The following is an 18402-nucleotide window of genomic DNA, read 5'->3' as shown; positions in this document are numbered from 1 at the left end:
ATGATTTAATTGGGGATTGGTCCTGCTTTGAGCAGGGGGTTGGACTAGATGACCTCCTGAGGTCCTTTCCAACCCTGATATTCTGTGATTCTATGAAAGAGGAGCGTCCACACAAGGCCTTGCAGTAGTTTAATTCTAAATCAGTTTTAAAACGGACTTGAATTAAATCACTGGAACTTCCCCACATAGACCTGGCCTGGGAAAGAGTCAATGAATTTTGTGAATAAGGTTTGGTGAGGCGAAGACCTGATTCGAAAGCAGGAGCTTCTAGATGCTGTTTGGCTGAAAGTGGTGCAGCCAGGGGCGGGGGAGAGGGTAGATTAAATCGACTGTATCAATTTGGATTAGGAGAGAGAAGGTTAGGGCAGGGGAGATTAGATAAGAAGAGGCTGAGTGTATCCCGTGTTTACTAAACTCTGGATATGTTACATTTCCTCCACGTGGTGGGTAATTCTAGCTCAGATCCCATCAGGGTTATCGGGCTGGTGATTTCATTGCTCAAAGCCAGCTATTGTCTGGGTGGGAACAGGCTGTGCTGGGTGATTTCACTGGGACTGATGAGATTTAGCAGGCGGTGATTGCTAGGAATTGCTCTCCTCTTCTCGCTGACAGCTGGGTACCACACACACAGAGTTACTCTCTCTCTCTCTCACACACACACACACAGTTACACACACACACTGCCCCCTCCCCAGCTCTCTGTTAGTTTTTCAAACAGCTGGTGTTAGCGGTGGGCTGGGTTGGCTGTCCAACATCCAGCCCCACTGGTTTGTGCACATTCATATTTTCCAGGCATTCCTTCAGCTGTCCCCACCCCACGGCTCCTGGGCTCGTCCCCTCCACTGTCGCCCCAGGGCCCGCTGGATCATCAAAATGAGGCACCACTCCGGGCTGGACTGGCAGGGCCCTCTAAAGGAGTGGCAGGTACACAGAAACACACAACGATACACAGATACGTATTCCCACACATACTTGCTGATCCATACAGACCCACTGCTGCGCGCACACACACAGATCCATACCCAGAAATGCTGATACCCCCATCCCATCCCCGCCTGCAGCGAAGTGTAGACACAGCAGGGGCACTCCAGGGGTCCCAGGAGTCACCCAGGCTGGCAGGAGGCCAGTTTCCCCGCTGGTGACATAAGGGCTAGATTGAACAATCTTGGGTCTGTGTCCCACGGGGTGGGGTGGGGGAATTGGACTCCTGACATCTCAGCTTCCTGAACCCTGAATGGTGGAGACGGGCCAACTCCTGGCAGATATGGGGGGTGTTTGATGCGCACAGGGGGAGTTAGCCATGCACTGGGCAGGGCCATCAGTGCCAGCCCTGCCCTCCCAGGGGGGAAAGGAACCCGCCCCCAGCTCCCTGCTCAGCCCTGGGGATGCACCTGGCCAGGTTTTCCCCAGTTATACGGCCCCTTCTTAGGGTACCCGATCGCACCAGCCTGGTAGGAGTGACAGGTACCCCTCCCTGCCCTGACCTCTGACCTCCAGGTCCCTCCCGCTGCTCATCTGATTCACTGTGAAGAAAGCAGCTGTCCCCAGCTCTCTCCAAGGACCGAGACGAGGGGCGCTCATGGCAGCACCGGTGCATTTGCAGCCTCAGTGCCCCTGGGCGGGAGCAGGGCATTAGGGATCCCCCACACTCCCACACGGAGCTCAGAGACAGGCCCGAGGAGGCGATTGGGCCGAGCCCAGGCTGAGAGGTCTTGGTCCAGGACAGCCTGACAAACTACGTGCCCAGTTGCCAGCTGAGCCGTGGCCCCAGGGCAGCCCCTGGGAGCGTGGGATGCAAAGTGCAGCCTCTGTTACACACCCTAATGGAGCATGTCCCACCGCCACGAATAGTAGGGCTTTTATCCTCCCTGGGCGCTGCAGCCAGCTAGGCACCAGCGTGTGAGGGAGTGTCTGTTGCACACTCACACATCGTTTTCACTGCCCTTGTCCAGTGCACGCCGTGAACACCCCAGCGGGCTCATTGCCGGGTTCCAAGTGCAGCCCACCCCCTCCCCCCGTTAGCAGCTGGGACGTGTTTCCCTGCCGTAAGGATGCCCCAGTGGAGCCATGGCAGCCCGAGGCGCCCGGCTGGGGGCTGTTACAGAGACTGGCGCTGTCATGCCCAGACACCGAGCGCCCCAGCCCCTGCCCGGACCACTCACAGGCTACAGGTTATTGTCCCCATGTCACCGAGGGGAACTACAGCCCAGAGAGGCTCAGTGATGCCCAAGGACGCATCGGGTGCTTGTGCCATAGGCAGAGATTGAACCCAGAGCTCCAGAGGCCCTGACCAGCTAGGCCGCGCTGCCCAGGGCCTGGGCGGGGGGTGGGGGGTGGGGAGGCTCCTTACGGAAAGCCTGAGTTCTACCCATGCTGATGGGATGCCAAGGAAGCGCAGGCCCAGTCCCCCTGCCCCAGCACTGCAACCCCAGCCTGCCCCCGCCCCCTGGTTCAGGCCCCTAGCCCAGCGCAACAGCCCTTGGCCAGCCTTCACCCAGCCCTTGGCCCAGCACCCCAGCCAGGCCCCTGTCCAGCCCTCCCCCCCACCCCCCAGACAGCAGCCCATCCCCCTGGACCAGGCCCCACAACCTGGGCAGGCCCCCTGAGTCTGTCCAGCCCTCCTGGGCAGCAGCCATGAGTCAACGCAAGGCAGAAGCGCTCAAACCTTGCTGTTACTCAGCCCCGTGCTGGGCGAGTCGCTTGTGGCAGCCTGCAGCCATCTCACGCACTCTGACTGCGCCGGGCTGTCACTCAAATGCCGCTGACTAGTACCCGCGGCACTTCACCACTCTCCCTCCCCTGGGCACGGCCTCCCACTCCACTCCCGTTTCCTCGGGCCATGGCTGCTGGCACCTGGCAGCCCAGAGATGCTGCATCTGCCCCATGATCTCCCCAGCAGGGCACTGGGGGGCAAGGTCAGAGTTCAGCTTTAGGCCCCAGGAAGCCAGCTTGGGCTAAATGGCCAGCTAAACCCATTGCTGCTTGGGGGGAGGGTGGGGAACACCCTTGAGGGGCACAACTAGGAGCTTGAAGAGAGGCAGGAGGGCAAGAAGATACTGCAACAACCACCTGCCCCAAGAGCGCAGGCCCCTACTGCCCCCTGGACCAAGGAGAATCACCACTCAGAGTGGGCAGTATAGAGGCTATGAAACACAGCCCTACAGTTCCAATTCCATCGAGCAGAGGGCAGCAGAGACTCAGCCACACCAGCCAGGAGGGCACAGTCCATGGAATACATAGCGAGGCCGCCCTGCTTGTACAGGGGACGCGAGGTAAGGCTGGCAGGCAGAGCCCTGGGTTGGGCTGGGGGGAAGGGCCGGGGCATTTCAAACCAGACCAAAGCCAGGAGAGGCGCCCCGGATGCCAGGGATGGGCTGCCTGGCACCAAATAGCCTTTTCTATCTCTGGGCATAGACCCTCAGTGACTCCAATGGAGCGCCACCCATTGACACCAGCTGCAGGGAACGTGACACTGCCAGACCCACTCCGCACTGGGCCCTGCGCAGGCCAGGAAGGGTCGGCCTACAATGGTCACTTCCTTCCCTGTGCCCAGCACATCTGGGGTGGGGATGGCAGCGTACAGCTCGGGTTCTTGGCGCCTTCCTTTGCAGGACAGATCCCTCCTGGGATTTCATCCTCGCAGCCAGGGGGTGGGGATCTGCTTTTTAAGCCCCTTCGCCAGTGTCCCTGTAGAAAATGCCTGGCCCCCGCAGCTCAGAGTGGGCGCCGTGACGTGGGGGAGCCTGCTGGGGGAGGGTCTGCACAGCGGGTCATTGCATTGATGTAGCGGCACTGATGCACCGGCCTGGAGTCAAAGGCTGGGCTAGAGATGAGGCATTGGGCTGACACCCCTTGGCCTTGACCCCTGTTCTGCGGATGCTGCTTGTGGGCAAGTCCTTCAGGACCAGATTGATAAAGGAGTCTAGGCGAGAAGCACCCATGGGAGTTAGGCACATAGATGCTTTTGAAACACCTTTAAGAATCTGGCCCTACATCTCCCCTGTGCCCCAGCTCCCCCCTGCATAAGGGGGATGATGACCCGGTCCTACTGCACCGTGGTGCCCACGCACCGGGGGATGGACGTGGCAGAGTAGCAGGTCACAGAGTGATTTGCAGTGGTGGGCTGCGGCGGATGGTGAGAGTCGCTCTGTACCAGACCGGCTTGTCCGCCCCAGGGCGCGGTGGTGCTGGGATCCTGGGGACAGGATCAGGCCCTTTGCAGCTGGAGCGCCAAGGAACTGGCCCCATAGGAAGTTGTCAGCTTTACAGTGAAACTCCAGCCGTGCCAGCTCTGGCCAAGCTGGGCTGGGAGGGAGCCAGCCCCACTCCCCCCCTGCCCATTAGCTACAAGCCTTAGGCAACATGGCCCGGAACCGGCCGACTCCAGGGGCTGCCAGGAATCCCCTACTGCTCCTGGAGCTGTGTGGGGGAGGAGGGGGTGATCCCAGCCCCGTGTGGGCGTCGCTCCCGCTCTGCGTGTGGTTCCCGGTGCAGCCAGGGCCCTGCTAGGGTGTCGCAGCCTGAGTCACCTCGACTGACGAAACAGCGGGGTCAGCGAAAACTTGCCTCAACCTGTTTGACAGAACAAGCTGCCAAGCCCGAAGGGAGAGGGAGGGGGCCGTGTGGGCCAGGACCCTGGGCAGGGAGGGCGAGAGGGAGGAGCCCCTCCCCCCACCCCCAAGATTGGGTTGGAGGGGACCTCAGGAATTTGGGTGCCTATAAAAGCAAGAAATGACTCTAACCCCCCCATCCCAGCCCTGAGCCCCCGCAACCTCCCAGCTCTGCCAGTGCCCCTCAATCTCTGACCCCTCGCTATCCCAGTCCTGCCCCCCCAGCTCTGCCAGTGCCCCTCAGACCTGACTCGCAGCCCCCTAGACCTTTCTTGTGATCTGTCTTGCCAAATTTTTCCATCCCAAAGTGTTATCCCTCTGTGACCTGAGCAATATTTGCACCCAGTTCTGGGGAGACGAAAGAGATAAGGGCATCACTCACAGGGCCCTGAGTCTGGCTCCCCCTGGCCATGCTCAGGCGAAGAAGCCGCTGAGCTCTGGTGGACCGGTTCCCTGCCAGAGAATCCTCCTCAGCCACAAAAAGGCCTTTCTTGGCTGGCAAAGCCAGTGCGCCTGGTGCTGAGAGGGTGCTAACAAGAGATGGGTCAGGAACCAGGAGCGGGAGCGTTGGGCGGGGGAGTTGAGGGAAATTGCAAGGAGCGGGCATTCTGCAGGGAGTGAAGGCGCAAGAGAGAGATGGAGGGAGCTGGGGGCATGGGGAACCCAGGGTGGGGGTACCAGGGGGCTGTGGGTCAGGATTGAGGGATAGCGGCAGAGCTGGGCACGCCCTGGTCACGAGGTAGGGGGAGCCGGCCTGGCAAAGGAGGGACAAGTGGGGCTGGGGGAGCCAGTCTCTGCCAGGAGTTGCCCCTGTGATGACCGTGGGAACTTTGTCCTGTTTATGAGCAACATTTATGTGCTGCTAGCTATCGCTACCTACTGGGTGGAAAGGGTTAATTCTCTCCAGGGCAGGAGCGGGGGCAGGGCAATGGGCTGGAATTGCCCTGCCAAAGGGAAGCCCCCGGAGCCTCAGGGATGGGACATTCAGACCCCAGGCAGGGGAAGCAGAGGCAGCTGGGCACCAAGCACAGCCTGCTTGGGCAGCCAGACACGGGGCAGGTGCAATTGTGACCAGATGGAGCTTCTGGCTGTACTGGGACCCGCTGGGCCAGAGCTGGGAACCGGGAGCTCGGCCCCCTCCCCCTGCAATTCCTCACTAACTTGGCATCACTGACTACCCAAGGGAAGCCTTTGGGGAGACTCGGCGGGAAATGGGGCTGGCTGGGACCCCGTGGCCCTGGCTGGAAGCTGCTGAGGCTCGGGGTGTGTCCACACTGCATGACCTGGGCTTACAGCTGTGGGACCCGGGGCTCCCCACTATGCTAGCACCTCCACATTGCAACGTGCAGCCCTTCTGATGCGGGGCTGCGGCCACACGGGGCTTGGGCCCGCGTCTCAGCGGGACTCGGGCTCTGACCGCCCCCCCAGCAGCGTCCATGGGCCCAAGTCCAGAGGGATTCCTGGCCCAAGCCAGCCTGATTAGTGTGTGGCTGGAAGGGGAGGGGGTTAAGCTCAAACCTGACTCTGAGCCCGGGTTTACAGCGGTGTAGACAGACCCTTAAGGGGTTACTTCCAGGAGACTCTAGGCAGGGACTCAGCCCAGAGCCTGGGAATTCAGGACACCCCCTGGTGGGACTGGTAGCAGCCGCGCTGAGCAGGTCTCAGCCAGGAATTACCTAGAGGGCAGCTGGGGGGAGCCGCGCCGGTCTGCGGGGCCCCCCTGCCTGTCGCGCTCTTGGGACGCGGCGGCACCGGGACGCGGCTGAGGGTTCGGCTGGTTTATTGGCACATTCAGATCACTGGCACATCGGGATCAAGGCCAGCACCGGGCACCACGCCTGGCCCGGGAAGGGGAGGGGGCTGGGACAGGGCAGAGGACTCCATGCTGGGTGCCTGGAGGGTGGGGATTGGCCGGGGCCTGGTGGGTGTAACTGGAGAGCAGGGATTGGCCGGGGCCTGGCACGTGTCACTAGAGGGTGGGGATTGGCCAGGGCTTGGCGGGTATCACTGGAGGACAGGGATTGGCTGGGGCCTGCACGTGTCACTAGAGCGTGGGGATTGGCTGGGGCCAGCGAATGTCACTGAAGGCTGGGGCCAGGCAGGTGTCACTGGAGGACAGGGATTGGCTGGGGCCAGGGAATGTCACTGGAGGATGAGGATTGGCTGGGGCCAGGCAGGTGTCACTGGAGGACAGGGATTGGCTGGGGCCAGGGAATGTCACTGGAGGATGAGGATTGGCTGGGGCCAGGCAGGTGTCACTGGAGGACAGGGATTGGCTGGGGCCAGGGAATGTCACTGGAGCACAGGGATTGGCTGGGGCCAGGCAGGTGTCACTGGAGGGCGGGGATTGATCAGGGCCCAGCAGATGGCATTGGAGGGCAGTGATTTGCTGGGGCCCGGCCAGTGTCACTGGAGGGTGGGGATTGGCTGGGACCAACTGCATGTCACTGGAGGGCGGGATTGGCTGGAGCCCAGCAGGTGTCACTGGAGGGCGGGGATTGGCTGGGACCAGGTGCATGTCACTGGAGGGCGGGGATTGGCTGGGGCCCAGCGGGTGTCACTGGAGGGCAGGGATTGGCCGGGACCAGGTGCATGTCACTGGAGGGCGGGGATTGGCCGGGACCAGGTGCATGTCACTGGAGGGTGGGGAGCCGTCAGAGCAAGGGCAGGGGGTGAGGGTGGGGAGCTGTCAGGACCAGGCCGCGCGTCCAGTGCCCACTCAGCCACTCGCCGCGTTGGAGTTCTCCGGGGACGGGCTCTTGGAGACAGCGCAGACGTGGAAAATGCCTGGGGAAGAGAGCGGAGAGTCAGGGGAGGGAGCAATGGGGCAGGGAAGGGGCAGGGGTGGGTTCCTAGGTAGAAGGGGCCAAACAGGGCAGGCAGGGATGGGGTGGGTGGGCAGGGATGTGGTAGGTGATCCCCCACAATCCCCCAGGCTTCTCCCTCTGTAGCGCAGCATCTCCCTACTCAGCCTCTCCCTTCACCCCAGGGGCGTCATGCCCACGGGGTAACCGTCAAACGGCCCCTGGTGCCCTTGCAGCTTGGCTGGGAACGGCGCCAGTGCTGGGAGGCCTGCAGGGACCTCTCCCTGCCCACCTGTAGGAGGAGCCGCCGGCCCATTCCCTGGCTCCAATGAGGGGCTGGATGGCAAGGCTGGGACGGGATGGGCTTGTGGCTGACAAAGCTGAAGGGGCAAAGAGATGACCCCTGGGGGCAGCCGGCTCCCTGTGTGGGCCCATCTGGGGCAGGCATCTCCCCCCAGCCTCCCTCGCTATCCCTTGCTGCCCTGATCCCCACACTCCACCCTGCCCCACACCTGCACCCCAGGGTTCCATGTCCCCCAAGTCCTCCATCCCCCACATTACCCCACCTCATAGAGCACAGCCCCCCCCACATTCCTTCCTCCCTCTGCCCGTACCCCCATGGCATCCTGACCTCACCCCTTGCTCTTCCCACACCCCCTGTCCCATGGCGCCCTGCCCCCTTCTCCTCCTTCCCCTCACCCCACACACCCCCTGTCCCATGGAACCCTGCCCCCTTCTCCTCCTTCCCCTCACCCCACACACCCCCTGTCCCATGGCACCTTGCCCCCTTCTCCTCCTTCGCCTCACCCCACACACCCCCTGGCCCATGGCACCCTGACCCCTATGCTTCTTCCTTTCTGGATCCCTCCAGCAGTTTCCCTTCCCCACACACCTGCTTCATTCTCCTCTGCACCTGTGAGGTCCCCCCCACCACCACTGCCCATGACTTGCCCGGGTTTCCCCCACCCTGCCCCTTGCCCTGGGATCTCGGCTGACAGCCTTCCACCTCCCCAGGCTTCCCAGCAGACCTCTCTGGTCTCTGACGGGCAGGGCCCTAACAAATTCAGGGTCCATTTTGGTCAATGTCACAGTCATAGGATTTTAAAAATTATAAATTTCATGATTTTAACTACTTAAATCTGAAATTTCATGGTGTTGTAATGGTAGGGGGACTGCAAGGACTTGCGGGGGTGGGGGTTGCAAGGTTATTGTGGGGGGGGGGTCACAGTATTGTCGTCCTCACTTCCGCACTGCTGCTGGCGGCGGCGTTGCCTTCTGAGCTGGGCAGCCGGAGAGCGGCGGCTGCTGGCCGGGAGCCCAGCTCTGAAGGCTGAGTTGCCGCCAGCAGCAGCGCAGAAGTGAGGACGACAATACTGTGACCCCCCCTAAAATAACCTTCTGACCCCCCCTGCAACTCCCTTTTGGGTTAGGACCCCCAATCTGAGAAGCGCTGGTCTCCCCCTGGGAACTCTGTACAGGATAGGGTAAAAGCTCTGGAAAGACCAGATTTCCCGGGGGTAGACCAGGTTTCACAGTCCGTGACACGTTTTTCATGGCTGCGAATTTGGTACTGATGGACCAGACATCCCTGAAGTTCAGGAAAGCTCAGCTGAGTTCAGTGCTGCTCGGGCTCCTGGCAAGCACCCCGTGGCAGAGTCCCTGCTGGGCAGTGGGATGGAAGGAACCGTATGGGCGTCTGAGTCCAGCTCCAGGCAGCCAGGATCTCAGCTGGGGGTGGGTGGGGAGCCCAGGGCTGGGGCTGGCCTGGGCAGTCGAGGAACCAGGATCCACAGTATGGAAAGGGGGATGGGGTGCCGTGCTGGGCACCCAGGGGCCTGGACGCAGAGAGGGGAGCAGATGGGGAGCTCCCAGGAGCAGGTACCTGCCGAGAGGGTGAGGATGACAGCGATCCAGCCCAGGATGTAGGACCAGGAGAAGCGCCAGTCAGCATAGCGCTTACCGAAGAAATTCACAGTCACACCAGTGTACACCGACAGCCCCAGCAATGCAAAGAGACCTGCGGGGGTGAGCACAGGACAGGAGCGCGGGGAGGGAGCTGAGCTCTGACCCCACTCATCACATGCAGCTGTCAGCAAAGCAGGGACCTGGCCCAGCACGGCACCCTCAATGTAGAGACCGGGCCTGGTTCAGCACCACAACGCAGGGACCTGGCCTGGCTCGGCACCACAATGCAGGGTCCTGGCACAGCTCAGTACCACCTTGTGTCAGTTTTACTGAGCACAACTCGTTACGGGGAGAAGTTTCCCTCCCTCCATCTCCCAGGGTCTGTGAGTGGCTCCCGCTTTCTGAGCCCCCTGCCCTGTCCTGTGCTGCTGGAAGGCCAGGTCGATCACTGACCTGATGGAACCCCGCCCCATGAGCCAGCCCCATCCCTAAAGACTCAGCCAAACCCTTCCTAGCAGCGTGTTAGGAGCTGTACAGGAGAGAGCTCCTGCCCTCACCCCAGGTCTGTCCCCTCACTGGGGCCATGGGGCTACTCTGAGGCATTCCCCCAGCCCTGCCTGCTGTGACCCAGCCCTGACCCTGTCCCGGGCAGCTCTCCCAGGGGTAGCCATGACCCGTGCACTCACCCAACTCTGCCACCCTTGTCTCCCCCACCCTCAGCTCCTCCAGCTGTGCCACTCAGCCTGTGTGCCAGCGGGCACCATTGCCATCACCCCTGCCAGGGGGAGCCACACCACTTCCCCTAGTGCCAGCAGGCTGCCAGGAATGGGCCAGCACAGAGCCGGCCAGGCAACTCTGGGGCTCCCTCTGCTGCACCCAGCTGGGAGTGTTTTCCTGGCCCAATTCCTGGCACCTGCAGCAAAACCCTGAGATGGGTCTTTCCTTTCAGCGCGGATGCATCCTGCCCCCCGCGACCCTCCCCCCAGCATTAACCACAGAGGGGTGGTCAGACCGGTCCTTCCGGCCCAGTCTTGGACTGAGGGCAGGGCCAGGTGTGCCAGAGAAAGGCATCAGAGCCACATGGGGGGCAGCCGTGGCTAATCTACCCTCCTCCCCCATGCTGGAGTTGCTTTGTCCCCCAGCTGCCCCTGCAGCATCCCCAGGAGCAGTGCTGGATCAGCCCTGCCTTTTGCCAGCCCAGCAATGGGGACTTGCACACTAGATCCGCACCAGGAATTATTTGGGGGCACTGAAGGGGTGGGCAAAGCGCCCAGCTATAACCAGGCTCAAGCTAGCTTTGTGGGTGCTTCTCCTTCCCGGTCTGGCCGCCTTCCTATCGGCTGCTGCAGGCAGAGCTGGTCCCAGTGACGCCCCAGCCCCTTTCCAGAGTGGCTCCAGAACCCAGGAGTCGTTCAAACTCTCCCCTCCGGGGAACACTGCCAGTACTGACGCTCGCTCGCCGGGCACTGCCCATCCCCTAGCCGGCGTAGAGCCCGCTGGGGCTCTTCACAGTCTGGACCAGCCTTCTTGGCTTGCTGCTGGCCGCGTGGCACGGAATGGGGTGGGCAGGTGCGGGAAAGACTTGACTCCCTCCCTCCCTGCAGAGCTGGGGGGCTCTTAGCCGCTCTCAGCTCAGGATGGGGCCCAGCCAGGAAGGGCTTGGAGAAAGGCCCCCCATCGCCAGATGCCCCCAGCCCCCCAGGCCTGGGGACTCAGCGAGGCAGCGGCTTGGCCAGCCCCGGGCTGCTTTTCAGCCCTCAGCAGCCTCCATCTAGCCAGGTGAGGATCAGAGGGGAGCAGGCATGGAGCCCCAGGCCACCCAGTGAGGTGCGGTTGTGCCCAGCCTCCTGCTGGCGATTGGTGCTAGCCAGAGCAAACATGAGAGTCTAGCCGGGCACCCTGATGTCCCAACCTGCCTGCCTGGGGGATTTGGTACGTTATTAAAGTGGGGACCATGTGTGGCCGACGTGGGCAGTGCTGGGGTCCCAATGCCGCCCGCTGTGCGTGCAGCTGGCGTTTCCTTGGCCAGCTGGGCCAGATCCCCAGGGAGGATTTAACGTATTCCCTGCAGAGGAGCTGTTCGACCAGCTGCGGCGAGCCTCACGGCTCTCACATGCCAGCCTTGCATGCCACCTGCTGAGTCCAAGCAGGTGGTGCCCGCTGGCCAGATGACAGGAGTGTGGCAGAGAGCAGGGGGCAGTAAGGTAGGAGGAGCCATTGGCTTCCTATTGGCTACTTTCCCAGCTTTGCCCCTGCCTGCTGGCCTCTCACCAGGTGCTCAGCGGGCTCTGATGTTTCACCCCACAGGTGGCTGCATGTGGATGGCAGAGGAGGAGACTCGTGAGCAATTTGTAATGGGCTGAGGAGTGCACGCTCTATAACGGGATACCCATCTAATATCTCATAAGCATTTCTCCCTTGCCTGTTGCTTGCACCCTGCACTGCCCACCCTGCCCCGTGGTGCCTGCCCCACCCCATGGTGCCCACCCTGCTTTGCTGATGGCACATCCCATTGGTTCTAATGATGCCTGGCATTTCCCCACCTCCCTCCCCTTGGCTTTGCCAGGGCCCACGTACCAGCGATCAGCAGGGTGATGCCGGCGGAGCGGGTCCGGGATGCCCTGGCGCTGCTGGAGAAGGCGGTGAGGCCCAGGATGATGCCCGCGAAGCAGGAGAGGATGGAGAGCAGCATGAATGCCCGGGTGGCGTCCCAGAAGGCTGCAGGGAGGGGACAGAGAGAGAGAGAGGAGCACTCGTTGGGACCCGGAGATTGGCAAGGGGCGCCGGGAGCCGGATCTCGTCTGAGGAGCAGGGGAGGAAGTCGGCCAACGGCAGGGCCAGCACCTCCAGCGCTCAGAAGCGTCTGTCACTGCGCAGAGGGTGTGTGCTGAGCAGGACCGATGCAGAAGAGAGAGACGCTGGGTCTGGGGGCCTAAGCTGCCCCTCCCCCCTCGAGCCAATCCCCATGCAATCCCTTTCCCTGGGGTGAGCTGCTGCCCCCATCCCCCAACCTTCTCCCTCAAAGGCTGCACCCTAAAACTGTGTCTTTCTTTGCAGCTGGGTTGGGGGAGGCAGGTAGGGCTGTAATGAGACTGGGAGCTGGTCACCTGGACTGCCCCCCACCCACTGCCCCACCTTGTTAGAGGGCGGGGACTTCCAGAGCCGGGCTGCACAGTTCCAACGGGGCCAGGAGTTTGGAGGCAGCTTGCACAGACGCTAGGGCTGGCATTCAGGAGGGCTCAGACCTCCCCAAACTGGGGCCAGACTTTCCAAGGAGCTCACTCCTGCCCTGAGGCCCAATTGGCAGGCCAGCCCTGTATGCCGGGTGCTGATCAATGAGAATCTGCCTCTGAATCTCCCTAACCCGCACCCCAACATGGGACCTGAGCTGAACCCCATGACACCAATGGGAGTTCTGCCTGAGCAAAGTCTTTGCAGGGAGCCAGGCGGGCACCTGAGGGCCGAGGGATTGTGAAGGCACGAAGATAGCGGGGGGGAAGAAGCAGCCCACAGACAATCAGGGCCCTGGAGGGGGCATGGAGGAACCTGAGGAGTCAATGCAAAGCCTAGGAAGGAGCCAGCACAAGGAGCAGAGCGGAGCCGGGATGGCCGGGTACCTGGCAGGAAGCGAGTGGCTGCATTTTGCATGAGCTGCATCCTAGATATGACCCGGAGAGTCGCTCCTGAAAATAAAGAATCACAGTGATGCAGCCTCCAAGAGAGATAAGGCTTTCATGGGAACTAGGATGCAATTTGGGCCCAGCGCTGGTCCCCCCCAAGGGGCAGGGAAGGGGGCTGGGAGTGGAGGATCCCAGCAAGGGCTCTCCAAGGGGAAGGGGAAAGGGCTGTTTGGGGGGGATCCCAGTGAGAGCTCCCCAAGGGGTATGTGTGACAAAGTGGGAATTTTCTGTAATATTTTATGACCCCTATGTGTGCCTCAGTTTCCCCACAAGTTTCATGGTTACCTAGCTAGGGGGGAAAGGGCTGTTTCCTCTCAGGGTAGGCAAACAGACATGGGTGTGAATGGCACCTGGCTGTCTGAGTCTCAATGGGTCATTAAAAAGGACTGGCCAAGGCCACCGTTCTGTATCGCTGGAGAATCCCAGAGGACTGTGGAAAACCCAGTCACCAGGATATCCACACCCAGCAAGCAATGCCCCAGAGAGATGGATTTCCCTGCCTCGCCGCAGGGAAGCTGAGCACAGACCCCAGCTCGAGAACAAAGGACTGGAGCGGTGTGAGGTGGGGGGATGAGAATTGGCTGCTGGAAGGAGTGGGGGGCTCTCACCTGGGAACTGCCCAATGGGGTCAGATAGAACCTGACCATGGGGGTCGATACAGCATGGCTCCGAGCTGACCAGACTGCTTTAACCTTCAGTTCTCTGGGCTGACCTAAGGCCTTCCTGCGCTGGGTTCCAGCTGACTCATAAACCCGACTGCTTTGACAGCGCTGGGTGAGTGTCGCTACAAATGGCACCTTGGTGAGGTGCGTTAATCCCTGCGGAATGGCCCCGTCTCTCCCAGGGGTCTGTCTCAGTTGGACTCGCTGAGCAGACTGCATGGTGTGAAGCAGGAGGGCTGGAGCCCCAGAGGCGGTGAGGCTGTGGACCTTACCCTGCGTAGAAAGAGTGAGGCCCCTCAGAGGTCTCACCCGCTGAAGGGCTTCCGCCTAGAGACTGTTCCAAAGCTGGAGGCATAGCACCGATCCTGTGGAGCCACAGCTGGTGGCAGAAGTGGGATGCAGAATGCACCAGTAGTATATTTTGCAGTAAGTGCCTTGCAGCACTAAATCAAGGGTACTTAAAGGAAACAGCAAGAAAATGGCATATAACTGCCTCCCTAAGAAGGACATCGCAAACCTGTGCAGGGAGAGAGGGTAAAGTGCTAGGAAGCTCAACAAGGCGCCGCTGATTGCACGGCTGGAGAAGGACAATCAGACCAAGAAGCAGGTTCCGGACCTGAGTAGAGTTCCAAGAGGGTCCAAGAGTGACCCAGGCAGCAGCAGGGTGCTCTCACGACCCAGTTCCCTGCCCAGCACAGTTCCCCATCAACAGATTTCAAGCTGTGGAAGTGGGATCTTAGGGCGAAGGACCTAGCAGACCATGAGAAGCGGCAGAAGCATGAGCTGGAGATGGAGAAGTGGGGGGGCAAGAGGATCCACTGAGGGGTAAGTGAGGAAAGACACTGAGATACTAATCCCGCAGGGAATCTAGGTACCAAACTGTTGCCCCAGTTTAAGGGAGGAGGGTATACACAACTACCTCACTGCCTTTGAGAAGGCTTTTGATTTGAACCTGTTGGCCCTGTGGACCGGCTCGGTCCCAAAGCCATAGAGGTGTACAGCCAGAGGGACGGCGCTGATACTGGGGACTACGAACAGTTCGCAAAGGCTCTACTGCTTAGGTTTGATTTGGCACTTGAGGTTGCGGGATGTGCAAAAGAGCCAAGGTGTGACCCTAGATGAAAGCCTGCCAGGAGAATCTCTCCACAAATAGGGTACAGATGCAGGTGTCACTAAGCTGGGAGAATTGTGTAACCTGGTTGGGTTGGAGCTACTCTGTGAGATCTGTCCCCACAAGCTGGAAATGTGGCTGGTGGACAGGAAGCCGAAAGATCTGCGTAGCAGAGGCCGGTTGGCAGATGAGTTTTGGACAGTAGGTCCAAAGGGGACTGACCTAAGTATGGGTCCTGGAAAAGGGAACCAGTGAAGGCCACCCAGAAGTGGGACTCAGGGAAACACAGAGTGGGAGGAGCAGCCAAGGGACCTCAGTGGTGTGATGTTTGTAGGAAAACAAGGCTTAAGTGGGCAGAATGCCCAAGGCTTGATGAAATAGGAGCCAGACGGGATCCATGGAGGGTTCATTTGGCGAAAGCCCAGGACCGAGGGGCTAACTCATCCCCTGTTCAGCCAAGGCTGCCTGTAGCTCAGACTCAGAGACTGAACCGTGAGGGAAGCGGTCACCCAGCCAGCCCCTCGAGGGCACAGGCCCCCGCTCCTGGCACCGGTGCACGTGTCCTGTTGTACGCTCCTGGGCCCAGACACATCTGAGCCCCTTTGGGAGCGGGAGGTGGCAGTCAGTGGGGAGACATTCGTGGGGTGGAGAGATTCTGGGACAGAGAGAACCTTGGTCAAACCATGTGTGGTCAAACCCTGTCGGATTAAGGTTGTTGGCCGCCTGGGTTAAGGTTCCCATTGGGGGCCATTTGCCCCACCTATGGCTCAGAGCCCTGTGGAGACACAGGAAGGATCCTGGGTTAAGACCAAATGCTCAAGGGGTCACTCCTGACTCCAACCTAGGGGCCAGGACACCCCAGGCAGCAGCCCAGATGGCCAACACCTGGAGGAATGAGGGTTCCCTACACTTCTGACTCCCTGGCAGAGGAAGGGGTGCAGGACCCCAGCACAGTTCCCAACCCTAGGAGCCTAGGGTGGCCATAGGGCACGGGGCTGCCTGAAAACTCCTCATGTGCCTGTTGCTAGTGAAGTCTACCAGCCCAGCCCTAAGGGAGGCCGTGAAACTGCCCTGAGCTATGTATTGGAAACTGGGTGTTTGCCTGATTAGCAGAGGGGCTGTGAGAACCGGGGCAGCACCGTGTAGGACAGCAACCATGGGGAGGGGAACGACGCAGCAGGGCCGGTGGAGGACGTTTGTGGGGTATAAGGGAGGCTGAGCAACACCCTCCCCCCTTGAGAACAAAGGACTGGAGCGGTGTGAGGTGGGAGATCAGAGCCCGGTGCTGGAAGGAGTCAGGGCTCCCACCTGGGAACTGCCCAAGGGGGTCAGACAGAGACAGACAGAGCCTGACCCTGGGGGTCACTACAGCTCCACTGGACTCTGGGCTGACCAGACTGGTCTGTGCTTTAACCTTCAGTTCTGGGGGCCTTCCTGGGCTGGGTTCCCGCTGACCCATAAACCCGACAGCTTTGAGAGCGCTGGGTGAGTGTCCCTGCAAATGCTGGGCGAGGTGCTTTAATCCCTGCAGAGTGGACACGTCTCTCCCAGGGGTCTGTCTCAGCCAGTCTTGCTGAGCAGAGCTCATGGGGTGAAGCAGGAGGACTGGAGCCCCAGAGGTTCAGTCTCGGTGGGCTCAGGCTGCATGGCTAACCCTGGAGGAAGAGACACCTCGGGGGTCTGGCCCACTGAAAGTTTCCTCCTAGAGACTGTTCCAAAGCTGGGGGAGTAGCACCAACCCTGTGGATTCCTGACAGCTGGGAAGGGGGCTGGGAGTGGGGGATCCCAGCGAGGACTCCCCGAGGGGCAGGGAATGGGGGATCCCAGTGAGGGCTCCCCGAGGGGCAGGGTACAAGGCTACGTGCGAGGATCCCCAAGGCAGCAAGCAAACCACACTGAGAAGCAGCAGCAGCTTCCACCTGCTGCTCCATCCTAGGGGCTCTCGGGCCTAGCGGACCCAGGGGGATTCCTTGCTGCTGGTCGCTCCCCGTCACCCCCGTCCCGCTTGGATCTGGACTCAGACTCAGCCAGATTCTCTATTGGGTTAGACCCATGTAACCCCAGGGCTCAGCCCTGTCGCTCTGCTCTCCTGCTGGTGGTGCTCCGGCCAGGCCAAGCCCCAGGAGATTTCCATCAGCTGCGGGCCTCCCCGGCCTTGGGTGACAGCTGCCATCCTGGGTCCTCCCGTGGAGTCACTGTTGGGCCCTCCATGCTCCTCACGCCCTCAAGCCCCCCCAGGCAGCACCCTTAGCCAGCAGCCAGAGCAGACCATCCCCTAAAGTGGGCACGGCCACGTCTTTGTGTGAAACGCTCCCTGGTCCTACGCTCTCTCTGCCCAGGGTCAGTGGCAGCCCCAGCTGGGGAGACCAAGGGCCGGGAAGGGAGCCACGGGGCTTGTTTCTCTTGCCCCCCTCCCCACCCCCAAGGGCAGGCTGGGTTTCAATGTCCCACTCCAGAATTTCCCACTACCAAGGTACAGGCCAGCTCGGGAGCTCAGCCGGGGCCGGGGCTTTATATAGGCCCGACGGAAACTCTCCGCCTCCCTTCGGACTGGCTGTGTCTGAGAGGGGAGCTGGGACGTGTCTGCGACCGGCCCAGAGACCACCCCGACGGCCGGTTCTGATCCGGGCCTCGCTGGGGAAGGTCAGACTCCGAGTTGGTGAGATCAGGAGAGGCCAGATCTGCCCAGGGACTCCGGGGCTGCCGCTGGGGCCGGGTGGTGGCATCGAGCCCCGCTTTGTCCTCTCCATATTATGGGGCCAGGTCCTACTGTCAATCAAAGCAGCCTAGGCGGGCAGCACTGCACCTCCTGGCATCCAGGCGAGGGCCAGGACCTTCCCCCCCTCACTCCAGTGCACAGGGAGCTCCAGGGAACCTCCACCCATCCGGGGCTGGTGGCCGGGGCAGGCTGCAGCCACAAGAGGGCAGCTGTGCTCACACAAACCAGCAGCCAGGATGCCGGGCAGGGGCTCTGCCGGAGCAACCCAGCAGAAGATTCTCTGCCCGCGCCACTGGGCACAACCATCAGGCCATCTCATCGCAGCATCTCTCCCTGGGACTGGGTCAGACGGGGCACCCCCGACCGAGCCAGCAGGAGCCACGCTGAACCCGACCTGGCTGGGTGCCCCTACATGTACATCTACAAGCCACAGCCCATTTGGTCCCGTCCAGACCATTTCCCGGGGCCCAGAGCCGGACTGTCTGTCCGCACAGTCATCACCCTCCTGGTCCCTGTCCCCGCTGCTCACCAATGCTGATGGTGTGGGGGTGGCACTTGCCGCTCATGCAGAACCTCCAGAGCCCCTGGTTGCTCAAGTTCCCCGAGTAGCGATACTGCATCCAGAAGTCAGTCGCTGTGGCAACGATGAGAAGGATCAGGCCCGAGACTGCACACAACAGCCCGCCTCCCATCAAGGTGTACATGGCTGGCAGCTCGCGGGTCCTGCGGGTCGGGGTGGTCTTTCTCCTGCACTGGAACAAGAGGAGATGGGGCCTCCTAGGAGAAGGCCCGGCAGAGTTACCACTGGCTGGGCTGTGTGGCAGTCATGTCTATTGCCCTTCGTGTCACGCAGACCTGGGGAACTCCCTGCTGCAGGAGTTGCAAAGCCAAGGGCTGTGGCTGGATTTCAA

The 18402-nt window shown here is 61.2% G+C and overlaps 1 protein-coding gene across 1 annotated transcript; it reads right to left on the bottom strand.

The window, feature by feature from the left end:
• Nucleotides 1-7329: 7329 nt before the first annotated feature.
• LOC311512407 (lens fiber membrane intrinsic protein-like) lies at nucleotides 7330-18195 on the bottom strand (the record flags this gene model as incomplete). Its single annotated transcript, XM_084613622.1, has 5 exons — nucleotides 7330-7397; nucleotides 9297-9431; nucleotides 11897-12037; nucleotides 12937-13002; nucleotides 18021-18195. 5 exons carry the CDS (start codon nucleotides 18193-18195, stop codon nucleotides 7330-7332), a joined length of 585 nt encoding a protein of 194 aa, XP_084469748.1.
• Between the last annotated feature and the right edge of the window lie 207 nt (nucleotides 18196-18402).

Source organism: Lepidochelys olivacea, assembly GCF_965140295.1.
Source record: "Lepidochelys olivacea isolate rLepOli2 genome assembly, chromosome: 24".
Taxonomy (NCBI): domain Eukaryota; kingdom Metazoa; phylum Chordata; order Testudines; family Cheloniidae; genus Lepidochelys; species Lepidochelys olivacea.
Note: the sequence above shows the minus strand (reverse complement) of the source record. Positions and strands in the feature narration are given on the sequence as shown.